Here is a 13,458-nt window from a genome sequence, read left to right as displayed (position 1 = left end):
AGTTGATTAAAATACTGAATCAGCTCGAGTTTGGGCTGAATATGGTTGTTGGTGGGAATATTTGGTTTAGAGTTGGTGATTTATATACAGAATTTTTAATTGTTATGGATTAAAAAAACAATAAATCGGACCGTGGCCAATATTATTCCAAAATGAAAAGAGTAAATAGTTTGTGATAAATGGAAACATATGAAATATAAATAAATTATTTGTTGAATTTCAATGGTGGCGTGGTTATGGTCTCTATGCATGTTGTGTGGTTTGCATGATGCCTGTGATCCCATAACGCTTCAGACTCATCACACTCTCCATCAACTAGGTCCTCTTTCACACTTGCTTTGAGATCACTTCTCACATAGAGACAGACAACACCACCCTTCTGTTTCACCCTGTCTTTCCGAAAGAGAGCATAGCCAGGAATATTAATAGCTCAGTCATGAGAAGAATGAAGCCAAGATTCAGCAATACCAATTAAATCATAGTTCACCTTGTGCACCAGAGCTTCCAACTCACCTATTTTGCTTGGCCGACGTCTGCCATTGGTGAATAAACACTTTAATTTGTTGACACATTTTGCACATTTATTTTTCATATTTTTTTATTTTAGCACAAATTAAGTAATTTGCAATCAGAATCATTTAGATACCTTTTCACATATCCATTGCCATATCCGTTTTAACCACAGTGGCCCGGATTCACATACATCGGCGCATATTTATGCCGCCGTAGCGTATCTAATATACGCTACGCCGACGCAGCGCAGAGAGGCAAGCACAGAATTCACAAAGCACTTGCCTCCCAAACTGCGCTGGGTTCCCTCGGGGTAAGCCGTCGTAGGTGGAAGTGGGCGTGAGCCATGCTAATGAGGCGTGACCCCATGCAAATGCTGGGCCGAGTGCCAGACAAGTACTTAAAACGAACGGCGCATGCGCCGTCCCGTGGACATATCCCAGTGCGCATGCGCACAATCACGTCGAAACAACTGGCTAACATACGTCGAATCACTGCCTACGGTGTGAACGTAACCTACGCCCAGCCCTATTCACGTACTACGTAAACAACGTAAAATACGACGGCTTGTGTTCCCTGGTCCATACCTTTGCATGGGTTGCACCTCATAGATGGGGAATAACTTTACGCCGGACGTACGACTTGAGCAAACTGCGTATATTATGCGCCGGGCGCAAGTACGTTCGTGAATCGGTGTATCTCCCTCATTTGCATATGTGCATAGAAAATCAATAGGAGCGGCAAATGCGCCCAGCGTAAATATGCGCCCACGATACAACGGCGTAGGCAAGTTACGTCTGTCGTAGGAAGCCTATGTTTAGGCGTATCTCAGATTGTGGGCACGGCGCATAGATACGATGGCGCATGCTTACACTTACGCGGCGTATCTCGAGATACGTCGGCGTAAGTGCTTTGTGAATCCGGGCCAGTGACTTGAGCAGAGCAGAGCTCTGTCCTGAGACACAGGAAGTTAACCAATGAGAGCTGCAAAAAGACTGAGTAAAATTCATGGAAACCTGTATTTTAATTTTTTAATGACTGGATCTAGCCCACCTTTAGATAGCGAGCTAACTGCATATTATAGTTAGTGCCTGACCAGAAAAGGGTTTTCTGTTTATCTTGTTTATTTTGCTACCTGCAACCTTTTACAATAAAGCTGGCTGCATATCAGTTTTAAAAACCACCACACATTTATGCCGCCGTAACGTATCTCCTTTACGCTACGCCGACGCAGCGCAGAGAGGCAAGCATGGAATTCACAAAGCACTTCCTCCCAAAACTGCGCTGGGTTTCCTAGGCATAAGCCGGCATAGGTGGAAGTGGGCATGAGCCATGCAAATGAGGCGTGACCCCATGCAAATGATGGGCCGTACGTCAGACAGATACGTATAACGACCGGCGCATGCCGTTATATTAGTCATATTCACGTCCAACGTAAACTACGTAAAATACGCAGGCTTGAGTTTCCTGGTGCAGACCTTTCCAGGTCTGCTGCTGAGTTACACCTGCTTTATGTGGCTTAACTTTACGCCGGACGTACAACTTACGCGCTCCAGTCGTAACCTGCGTCGGGCGCATGTACGATCGTGAATCGGCGTATCTCCCTCATTTTCATATTTGATTAGAAAATCCATAGGAGCGCCACATGCGTCCAGCGTAAATATGCACCCACTCTACGCCGGCGTAGGCAAGTTACGTCGGTGGAATGAAGCCTGTTTTTAGGCGTATCTTAGTTTTGTGGGCCCGGCGCACAGATACGACGGCACATATCTGTCAGACTTTACAGAGTACACAGATCCAATTTTTTACTTTTACTTAATGTGTTCTGTATTTAGATAAGTCTATATATAAATATCCCAGTGGTGTGATTATATAGACAAGCATAAACAGATCTTTTGTTATTTGCTAATCTTTGTGAAAATGTTTGTTGTATCGGATGCCCATGGAGATTGAATGAGAGTCTCCCAATTAAAGTGTTTGTTAAGATCAAAAATGTTCTTCTAAAGTTCCCTCTGGTATATAACACTAAGCTCCCCAGTGGATGTCATTTTAAAAAATATGCGGTATAATGGCTTACTTCAGAGCGACGTTCAGCCTCCTGTCCTGATCTGATAGCTGCAGGGGGTTGTGCTGGGAAACCCCCGCTGACGTCAGCCGAGATGAGGAGAGGAGGTGAGCAGACCAGCGGGCAGTCACATGAGCGCCGAACGGCACTCTGAAGTAAGCTATTATACCGCATATTTTTTTTTCAATGACATCTACTGGGGAGCCTAATATTATATAATAGATGGAACTATAGAAGAAAAACACTGTTCTTTTTAGAGGAGGATTATGAAGCTGACAAGCAGGGAGGGAGAGGAAGGAGGACAGAGGGAGACACAGAGAGCAGGGCTATGGCTGACGGAGGCACGTATGCTCACAACTGTGTCAGGGCTCAGCAGCCCTGATATATCGGAGTCAACGTACAGAGGGGAGGGCAGAAACTGGCAGGACCCTCCATTCATTTCAGGTGATACAGGAGCCAAATTATACAGCACACACACTGTACTGTACAACATGCTTTAAAGAAACAGGATTCATTATTTTTTTTGGGGGGGGGGGGGGTTAACAAACATTTTAACTGTGTAGCATAGCTGCAAAGCTTATCTGTCAACTGTAGTGTTTGTAGAGTGACCTTTTACTAGTTCCACAGACATACAAGGTTGCTACCTGTAGCTGATCTGTTACTTGTAGTTCCATGGACCAGCAGGCAATCTGTTACTTTCAGTCCAACAGTTCAAAACTCCAGTGCTCTTCTGTTAGAACCCTTTCACACTGGGGCGGTTTTCAGGCGCTTTTGCGCTGGAAAAAGCCTCTGCTAAGCACCTGAAAACCACCTCCCATTCATTCGAGTGAGACTTTTCACACTCGGGCAGCATGCTCGCGGGGTGTTCCCAAAAGTCCTGCAAGCAACATCTTTGGGACAGGTTCAGTGCTCTCAAAACACTGTGCCCATTGGAATGAATGGTCGGCGCTTTCAAATCACTTTCAAAGTGGCGCAAAACTGTAGTTTTTAACACTTTTTTGGGGTGAAAAGCGCCCCACTAGCGAAACGAAAAACGTCTCTAAAACGAGCAGCGCTTTAGCGCTAACGGCTGGTGCTTTCAGTGTGAAAGTAGCCTTACTGATGTCCCACAGAAATGTGTTCAAAGACTGGAAACTAGGCGTCACCATGTCTCACCTGCTGTTTGATTCAATCAACTACATGCCCAGTTCCAGCACAGCATGACCACCTTCCTTTCTATTTAAAGTATATTTCCACTTTTGCAGTCAAATTGGTATAACACCTACTTTTTATTTTCTACATATTCCCGTGCACATAGCATAACAAAAAAAGTATAAACTGCAGCTTACCTTTGAGGCCCCATGCACACGAGACGCTGGTAAACGCGTGTTCAGAGGCATTTGGACAGCTTTTTCAACTGTGCCTGAACACATTCAATGTTATCCTATGTGTCCATGCACACAGACACGTTTTTCTGCGTTTTTCGGCAGTTGCGTTTATGCTCGTTTTTTCAGAAGCAAAAAAAGTGGGTTTAGACGCAAAACGCGGCAAAACGCGGTACTGGTGTTTTGCCACAATTTCGTTTATAGGGGTTTATAAAGGTGACCTATTTTTTTACATTAGAAATCTCAAAAATGATGGCAAATGATGAAAAACCATTAAAAAAACATAAAAAAACTGTAATTGCTTGTATTGCATTGTGGACAATCCACTTGTGGCAGGTGACATGGCCAGGTGACGTGGCAGATGACATGGCAAGTGGACAATTCACAACTTGTGGCAGGTGACGTGGCAAGTGGACAATCCGCAGCTTGTGGCAGGTGATGTGGCAAGTGACACGCTAAATACAAGTACACTGCTGCTCTTTCAGCTGCTACGCACTCTGGTCTCACAAAATGGCTTAAATGGTTAAATAATACAGTTTTTTGAGCTTAGGGAGGGTCTTATGATGTTTCTTAACTAAACACTTATAAACGCAAACGCGGTAAAATGCAGCGAAATTCGCGGCAAAACGGGCATTTTAAATGCCGTTTTTTGCATTTGAAAACGTGTGTTTAGTTTGCATCTGCGTCTCGTGTGGGGCCTTGGGTGCTCTTTTCTGCACATCCCAGCACTGTAAAATCCTACTAGTTCTCTTTGTTCATGAAAGTAACCCTGTCTGTACTGTGCTATTAGATATTATCTCATCAGCTGTAAAGATGATTTTAACACTGTCCTAACTAAGGGTTAAACATTTAAAATCTGGGTTTTTCATTTGTATGTTAATGAGAACTGGATTCAACCAGTCCCCAGCCTTTCTTTTGGGACAGAGTGAATTTCTGGAGAAATTCTTACAACCAGCAAGAGAAATATTTGATTTAAGCGGAACCCCCCCCCCCCCCCCTCCGGTGTCACATTTGGCACCTTTCAGGGGAGGGGGGTGCAGACAGGTATTTGCACCCACTTCTGGGAGTCCACTTTCCGGGGACCTTCCGGGGACTTGCTGCGGCGTATCGTAAATCTCCTGGCGGAATTCAAATTCCGCGGCTAAGGGGAGTGTACTATTCAAATCAGTCGCGTCCCCGCGCCGATCGAACAGCGCATGCCCAGCGTGCATTGCTCCAAATGACGTCGCAAGGACGTCATTGGTTTCGTCGTTTACGCAAATTACGTCCATCCGTATTGGCGAACGACTTACGCAAACTACGTAAAAAAATCAAATTTCGCCACGGGAACGACGGCCATACTTAACATTGGCTGCGCCTCATAGACCCAGGGGTAACTATACGCCGGAAAAAGCCGAATGCAAACAACATAAAGAAAAAACGCCGGGCGGTCGTTCGTTTCAGAATCGGCGTAAATGCTCATTAGCATTATCAACGCGTAAAAGACACGGAAGCGCCACCTAGCGGCCGGCCTGGAATTGCAGCCTAAGATCCGACGGTGTAAGTCACTTACACCTGTCGGATCTTAGGCATATCTATGCGTAACTGATTCTATGAATCAGTCGCATAGATACGACCAACGAAATTCAGAGATACGACGGTGTATCAGGAGATACACCGTCGTATCTCTTTGTGTTTTTTGTCATGATTACATTCGGATGGAGAAAATGAGCAGCAGGCATTGGAAGTTTGCCAAAACAGAAGTCCAGAAACACAATTTGTAAGCTTCACCATTGCAGCCTTTGGAATTCTGGGGTGCCGCTTTCCCATACTTTGTATGGTCCTGTACTAGGGACAACATGTCCAATCATTTATACTGCTGCGTATGTGTGCAGCTTCCTGGCAGGCTCACTTCAACTGTATTCACACCTGAGCAACGTGTTTATGCATGTCTTTTCAGGCATTTTGTTGCAGGTACTGTATTTATGTGCATCTTTGTACAGTGTTTTCCAAGTGTTTTGGAGATTTGTTGTTTTTGTATTAGCCAATAGAGAAAACTAGCATCTGTTACATCATTTGTTGCCCAAATCGACAGTAGCTCCAAAACTTTTTCAGGCAAGGAGAGGTGAGTTTTGGCAAAAAAACACTGGATGCTACAAAAAGGCATGTTAACGTGTCCTAAAAATGCTAACACTAGCCACATTTAGCACTTAAATTTCAGTGGCCAGAGTAAATAATAACGCAAAACAATGCGGCTAAATGTGGTACATACGCTTACCTGCTTTTTTTCTGTTGCCATGAGAATGGCTTCTAGGGAACGCCCACCAGTGTGCACAGACCCTAAGATGGAAGCTTCCTTGGCAACAAAGGATAGGAGCCTTTAGCTCCACTTTACCCGGGCCCTAAAAAACTCCCTATCCTAGGCTGCTCAGTACGGATGTCACCCTAAGACAGGAAATTAGTTAAAGGGGTTGTAAAGGCTGAACGTTTTTTATTTTAATGTATTCTATGCATTACGATAAAAAACCTTCTGTGTGCAGCAGCCCCCCTAATACTTACCCGAGCCCCATCTCTATCCAGCAATGTCCACGAGTGCCTCGGCCCTCCGGGACTCTCCCTCCTGATCGACTGAGACACAGCAGTGGCGCAATTGGCTCCCGCTTCTATCAATCAAAGTCAGTTATCCAATAAGGAGAAAGAGGGGGCGGGCCGACCCACGGCTCTGTGTCTGAATAGATACACGGAGCTGCGGCTCAGCTTGGGTACCCCATAGCAAGTCAGTTAGCCAAGGACAGGAGGGAGGGGCCAGGAGCTCAGCCGATGGACCAGAGAGGAGACGGTTCCAGGCTGCTCTATGCAAAATCATTTCATGTATAACGTTTATTATTTTTAAAGAAACAAAAGAGACTTTAGTATCACTTTTATGGCGGGATTAGCAAGTGAAAATAAGTGAAAAAAGTGTAAAAATAAAAAAAAAAAAAAAAATAATGCAGCCACCACATCTGAGGACTGGTAAGCTGCAACAATATCCATTTTTGTTCTAGGGCCCTGGTGTCCAACCTGTTGACCAGAGGGCCTTGTGTGGCGCTCTAACCTCAGCAGTCTGTAGTGAGAACAATGATCTCTACCAGCTTCATATAACATGTTCCCAGTTTGACAATGTCTTCTGTAGCATATCCCCAGCCAGAAATGTAGCCTGTCCACCCTCTCTGACCCTCATTCGGGGCGGCCCATCCATTAAGGATGCACGGGTGTTGCCCCTCCCCCTATCCATGCGTCTAGCCCCTTGCAGGATGCCGGATGCATGAAATTTAATGAGGGGGGGGGGGGGGTTGAAGCACCTGATTAGAGCCAGAGGCACTAATAGGCTTCAAAATATGTGGGTTTGGGGTGCAGAGAATGCGAACCAAGCCAACCAAGGTGTGTTACAATAGCCAATCAGAAAGGACCCGTCACCTGAAAGCCTAGGAAGAGGGGAGGAGCCACACGACAGAAATAGCCGTGATGGTGGAGAGGACACAGGAGCCACTGCCCGCCACCTGCCACCTATATGGGGTAAGTGCCGAACCAACCGGCAGACAGCGAGTGGGTGTGGTCTTTTTTCTGCCCGCCACCTAGATGGGGTAAGTGCCTGACCGACCGGCAAACAGCGAGCGGAAGGGTCTGTTTTCTGCCCGCCACCTGGATGGGGTAAGTGTCAGACCGACCAGTAGACAGCGAGCAGGGGGGTCTGTTTTCTGGCCGCCACCTGCCACCTAGATGAGGTAAGTGTCGGACCGACCAGCAGACAGTGAGCGGCGGGGGCTGTTTTCTACCTGCCACCTAGATGGTGTAAGTGCCAGACCGACCAGTAGACAGCGAAAAGGGGGGTCTGTTTTCTGGCCGCCACCTGCCACCTAGATGGGGTAAGTGCCGGACCGACCAGCAGACAGCGAGCAGGGGGTCTGTTTTCTGGCTGTCACATAGATGGGGTAAGTGCCAGCCCAACCAGCAGACAGCGACCAGGGGGGTCTGTTTTCTACCTGCCACCTAGATGGGGTAAGTGCCATACCGACCAGCCAACAGCGAGCAGGGGGTCTGTTTTCTGCCCGCCATTTGCCACCTAGATGGGGTAAGTGCCGGACCGAACAGCAGACAGCATGCAGGGGGGGGGGGGGGGGTAGTTTTCTGTCTGCCACCTAGGTGCCAGACCGACCAATAGACAGCGAGCCGGGGGGTCTGTTTTCTGGCCGCCACCTCACACCTAGATGGGGTAAGAGCCGGACCGACCACTAGACAGCGAGCGGGGGGGGGGGGTCTGTTTCCCCCCCCAAAAAAAACACCAGCCGCCACTCCGCTGCCCTCATTTCCTCTATTAGCTCTGCAGCCTCAAGCATTACATATATAGAAGATTATGGGGCCCTCTGGTTATGTCAGTGGGGGCCCCCTTTAGCTCATACACTGACAAGCACTGTTGTAGAGATTACAGTGTGCAGCCATCCTTCCATTGTCATTTGTTTACTGTGACTAAGGCTGCACACAGCCCTATCACTCAGAAACAGACGCCTTCAGGAGATAATGACGTGTTGCCCTGGAAAGAGGTGACAGGAGGTATTAAAGTACAACACCTCATAATAGATCAGAATGTACACATGGCAACTTATGGAAAGTGACGGTTGTCCCACCATCTGTCATCTGATAAACAGGGGTCACCCCCAGGGAGGCGGCTTATGAAGTACACACCGGTATACACAATATGATACTGACTGATATACACCATCTGCAGATTACATAGATAGAAGCTGCTATCCACTCATCCTCTATCCGCTACAACTACAAGGTGTAATACTGCTGTGCTTACCGTATCTATTGGGCTCTCTGGAATATTCCAGGATGGGTACAGGTACGGACTCCTCATCGCTCAGTAAATTGTAATTGCGCTTATCGGAGTTTTCTTGATAGAAATCACCAGCCTCCTCCTCCTCCTCATCTTCTTTACTATCCACTTCCCCAGTGAGAGCCGGGGTCACCACAAAGCGCTTCGTCATGAAGCTTTCTTCAGTCACACAACACTAGTAACTTATTGCCTGGACAATGGCTGAGAGTCCATCCACCGACACCGAGTGGTGTACCGAGCGCTCTCCAACTCCAAGCACCATGTGTACTGCTGAGCCGCCTCACAGCTCCTCCTCTCACAAGGGGCTCCTCACGTCAGCTTCCTTCTATTGTCTTTATCAGTCCTGACTACAATGGCAACCCGAGTGTCAGAGGTGTCACACAAAACAGGACTGGCTTACATTTAACCACTTCAACTTCAGAAGGTTTACCCCCCTTCCTGACCAGGCCATTTTATTGCGATACGGCACTGCGTTACTTAAGCTGACAATTGCGCGGTTGTGCGACACTGTCCCCAAATAAAACTTTCTTTCCCACTTTTTTTTGTTTTTGATGGTATTTGATCACCTCCTGTGGTTTCTATTTTTTGTGCTATAAACTAAAAAATGACCAACAATTTTGAAAAAAAAAAACACAATATTTTTTACTTTCTGCTATAAAACATATTCAATAATTAGAAAAATAAACCAAATTTCTTCATCAGTTTAGGTCAATATGTATTCTTCTACGTATTTTTGGTAACAAAATCCCAATAAGCATGCATTGATTGGTTATAGCGTCTACAAACTTTGGGATAGATTTATGGATTTTTTTTTTTTTTTAACGAGTAATGGCGGCGATCAGCGCTTTTTAACAGGACTGCCACATTGCAGCGGACAAATCTGACACTAAGGTAAGGTGACCAGATTTTTTAAAGGAAATCCGGGGACATATTTTTTCTTTACTAGTAATGGTAACAATCAGCGACTCTCTGCCCGTCGCCACCCACCTCACAGCCTCTCAAGTCTTACTCTTCGGGCCCCGGCTACTACTGGATGGTGAGCGGATGAAGATCACTCCGCCAGGGAAGGCAAGGAGATAGGCAGGTGGCTGGCCAGGATTTGAGTCAAGGCAGAAGAACATGCGAGCGAAGCTGAATATGCATGCGCCCCAAAACTGAAGAAATATTCCCTCCGCTCCGACCAGCACATGATCATCAGAAAGGGGCACAGATAATGGTAAAAAAACAACCCCCCTATGCTAGTAGGCACGGCGGAGCGGGGGTGTGTAATTCTAATTTTTGTATTTTAATTATGCACTGATTGTCTTTAAAATTGCCCCTGCCCCCTATTAAATCCAATCTGGGGACAAAACCAGGGACAGACTTGGTCCGGGGACAGTGTCCTCAATCAGGGGACTGTACTCTGAAACTGGGGATGTCTGGTCACCCTACACTAAGGCCACTTTCACACTGAGGCTTTTCACAGGCGCTTTTGAGCTAAAAATAGCACCTGAAAAGCGCTTGTAAACTGCCTCTTCTGCAGCCCCAGTGTGCACACTAGGGCAGTGCGCTTGCAGGACAGAAAAAAAGGCCTACAAGCAGCATCTTTCACGCACTGCGGGAGCGCTGTATTTAGCGCTCCTAAACCGCCCCTGCCATTAAAATAAATGGCCAGCGTTGCCGAAGCGCCTGCAAAGTGCTTCGGCAGCGCCCCATTTTTTGGCCACTGGTGGGGGTTTAAAGCACCCCGCTAGCGGTCGAAAAGCGCTGCTAAAACGGCGGTTAAGCATCGCTAATGCCCTTAGGCTGCTTTCATACTGGGGCACTTTTCAGGCGTTTTAGCAATAAAAATAGCACCTGTTAAGCGCCTGAAAACTGCCTCTCATGCCTCCCCATTGTGAAAGCCCAAGTGCTTTTACACTGGGACGGATCGCCTGCAGGACGGGAAAAAAAGTCCTGCAAACAGCATCTTTGGGGCGTTGTAGGAGCGATACAGTGGTCCTACTCCAGCCCTGCCCATTGGAATGAATGGCTAGCACTTCCAAAGTGCCTGTAAAGCATTTTGGAAGCACAGCAATGTGGGCAGTTTTACCCCTTCTTAGGTTGCTAGGGGGGGTTAAATGATGGGATGTGGGTTTCCAGCACCTTGTACTTCTGGACCCCTTTACATTACACAGCACCTTGCATCTCTGGACCCCTTCACATTACATAGCACCGCAGCTCTGGACCCTTTTACATTACACTGCACCCTGCACCTCTGGACCCCTTTACATTACACTGCACCCTGCACCTCTGGACCCCTTCACATTACATAGCACCGCACCTCTGGACCCCTTTACATTACACAGCCCCCCACAGTTTGTTACACAGACACCCCCTAACAGTTCTGGACCCCCTGCATGTTACACAGACCTCCCTACAGTACAGACCCCCTCTCTACAGTGCAAACCCCCCTCCCTACAGTATAGACCCCCTCCCTACAGTACAGACCCCCCTACATTACAGACCCCCTCTACATTACAGACCCCCTCTACAATACAGACCCCCCCTTCATTACAGCTCCCCTCTACAATACAGCCCATAGAGAACCCCCCCCCCCCTACATTACAGAAATGTCACTTGCGGCCCGCGGGTTGTCGCAGGCCACCGGCGGCCCAGTATGCCCATTGGCAAGTCCGGGCCTGCTAATGACACTGGCAGGGAAATTATTAACATCAGGGGCAATGAAAGAGTAAAATGTGTTCCCTGTGAGTCATTTCTAACTGTGAGTGGTTGGGGGGTGCTTTGACTGGGGAAGACAAAGATCTTCCCCTCTCACAGAAAAACGATCTGCCTTGTTTACATAGGCAGACCGCCGTTTTGCCTCTCGGTCAAATCGCATGCCAAATCAACGTAAATTTCCAGCAATGGCACCGTTCTAATTGGTGCAAAGCCACATTTGCGGCGCCGCACCGATTTCCCAAAAAAATATTCTCTACTACTTTTGGTGATTCCCATTGACATTTGTGCAGAAACCCGCACAGTTGTCTCTGAAATCGTCCCCAAAATCGGGACTGACATTCAGTTCAGCTGAACGATTTCATTCCGGCACTCAGTGTGAACCTAGACTGAATGACAATTGCGCAGCCATGCAACACTGTACCCATATGAAACTTTTATCATTCTGTTCAGATAGAGATTTCTTTTGGTGGTATTTATTCATCAGTTTTTTTATTTCATGCTAAAAACAAAAAAAAAAGACGGAAAAAGTTTTTCTTTATTTCTGTTATAAATTTTGCAAATAAAAAATCTTTCTTCATGATTATAGGACAAAATGTATTTTACTTTACTTCTTTGATGAAAATACCCCCAAGTCAAGCCCAAGACAGCGCTAGTTTTTGCTGTGCTTTAGCAGCGTTTTAATGGTGCTTTTCGGGCACTAGCAGGGCGGATTTTACCTTAAAGTAAAAAGCCCAGTTTTGCAGCACTTTCAAAGCGCTTTTAAAGCATTCATTGCAATGGGCAGGGGCATTTTTTTTTTCATACTGTCACCAGTGCAGTACAGCATCATCACATAACAAGTGTGGCAGTGATCTGGGACACTAAATGACGACAGTATTAAGAATTTTTTTTTTTCAATTTTATTTATTTATTTTTATTATATATTTATTTTCTTTTTTCAACAAATTCTTTTTTTTTATTTATTTTAAATACTTTGACCAGAGCAAACTAATGTTACCATAGTAACATTGTACTACTCTGGGGAAGTGATCAGTATTTTTTTTAAAAAAGGTTTGCTTATAGCCATATGTTTCATTGCTACAGTATATAAAATAAAATGTTACTGAATAAAATCGATTTATTCACTTTGTTTTGTTGTGATTAATTTGTGGGACCTCTGTTCGGTTAGCACCAGAACTTTTGAGCACAACAAAAGTTCGGACCTGAATAACGAACCCCATTAAAGTCAATGGGACCCGTACGTCAAAAACCAAAAGTGCCCAATTTGAAGGTTCATATGCAGGTAATTGGGCATATAATGGTTATAGGAGTCCTGCCCTGGGGGACATGTACTAATAAAAAAAGTTTGTGAATTTTTTTCAAATGAGCAGTGATTTTTAGATTATTAAAGTGAAAGCATAAAAATGAAAAATTCCTTCCAATATGGTGCCTGGGTGTCCCCTTAGTCTACCTGTAAAGTGGTAGATCTGTCCCATGTCTAGAATCTGCTGCAGCAATAATTGCATTTATAAAGCCAAAAATTATGAAATTTTCCCTGCAAACTGCCTTTATTTTGCTCAGCAACAGCTGGGGAACCAGTGTGTATAATGAGGCCACAATGTAGTGCACTGGGAACAAGATTAGAGATTTTTTGGATACATTCTGGTGTCACTTTGACTTTGGATAGAAGTAACGGGTGAAAATAATTGGTCTTTGAGTGTCGGTGGCGCCTTCCCACCATAACCCTATAAAGGTACTCTTGATGAAAGCAATAATTGGCCTTGCTGTAAAAAATTGCAATGATATGCACCTGTCAAACAGGTGCTGAAAAATTGGTCTTTGGGTGTTAATTGTGCCCATGAAACCTATACCAAAAATATTCTTCCAGATGAAATGATTGAACACACTCAAAGCTAGGCAGCCTCGAAGTCCTGCAGAGATTCAGCATCCCAAAAAGACTTAATCAGTGACATTGGCATCAGGGG

The 13,458-nt window shown here is 45.8% G+C and overlaps 1 protein-coding gene across 1 annotated transcript in view; it reads right to left on the bottom strand.

Moving 5' to 3' along the window:
- Positions 1-9,095, bottom strand: part of SLC12A7 (solute carrier family 12 member 7) — a 574,243-nt gene extending 565,148 nt beyond the window's left edge. Inside the window, exon 1 of the mRNA XM_040353352.1 lies at positions 8,759-9,095. Coding sequence (XP_040209286.1) covers positions 8,759-8,945 — 187 coding nt within the window. The 5' untranslated portion in view covers positions 8,946-9,095. The remainder of the gene's footprint in view (positions 1-8,758) is intronic.
- Positions 9,096-13,458: the final 4,363 nt, after the last annotated feature.

Source organism: Rana temporaria, chromosome 5, assembly GCF_905171775.1.
Source record: "Rana temporaria chromosome 5, aRanTem1.1, whole genome shotgun sequence".
Classification (NCBI taxonomy): Eukaryota; Metazoa; Chordata; class Amphibia; order Anura; family Ranidae; genus Rana; species Rana temporaria.
The sequence above is the reverse complement of the archived record's forward strand: the minus strand, read 5'-3'. Positions and strand labels throughout refer to the sequence as shown.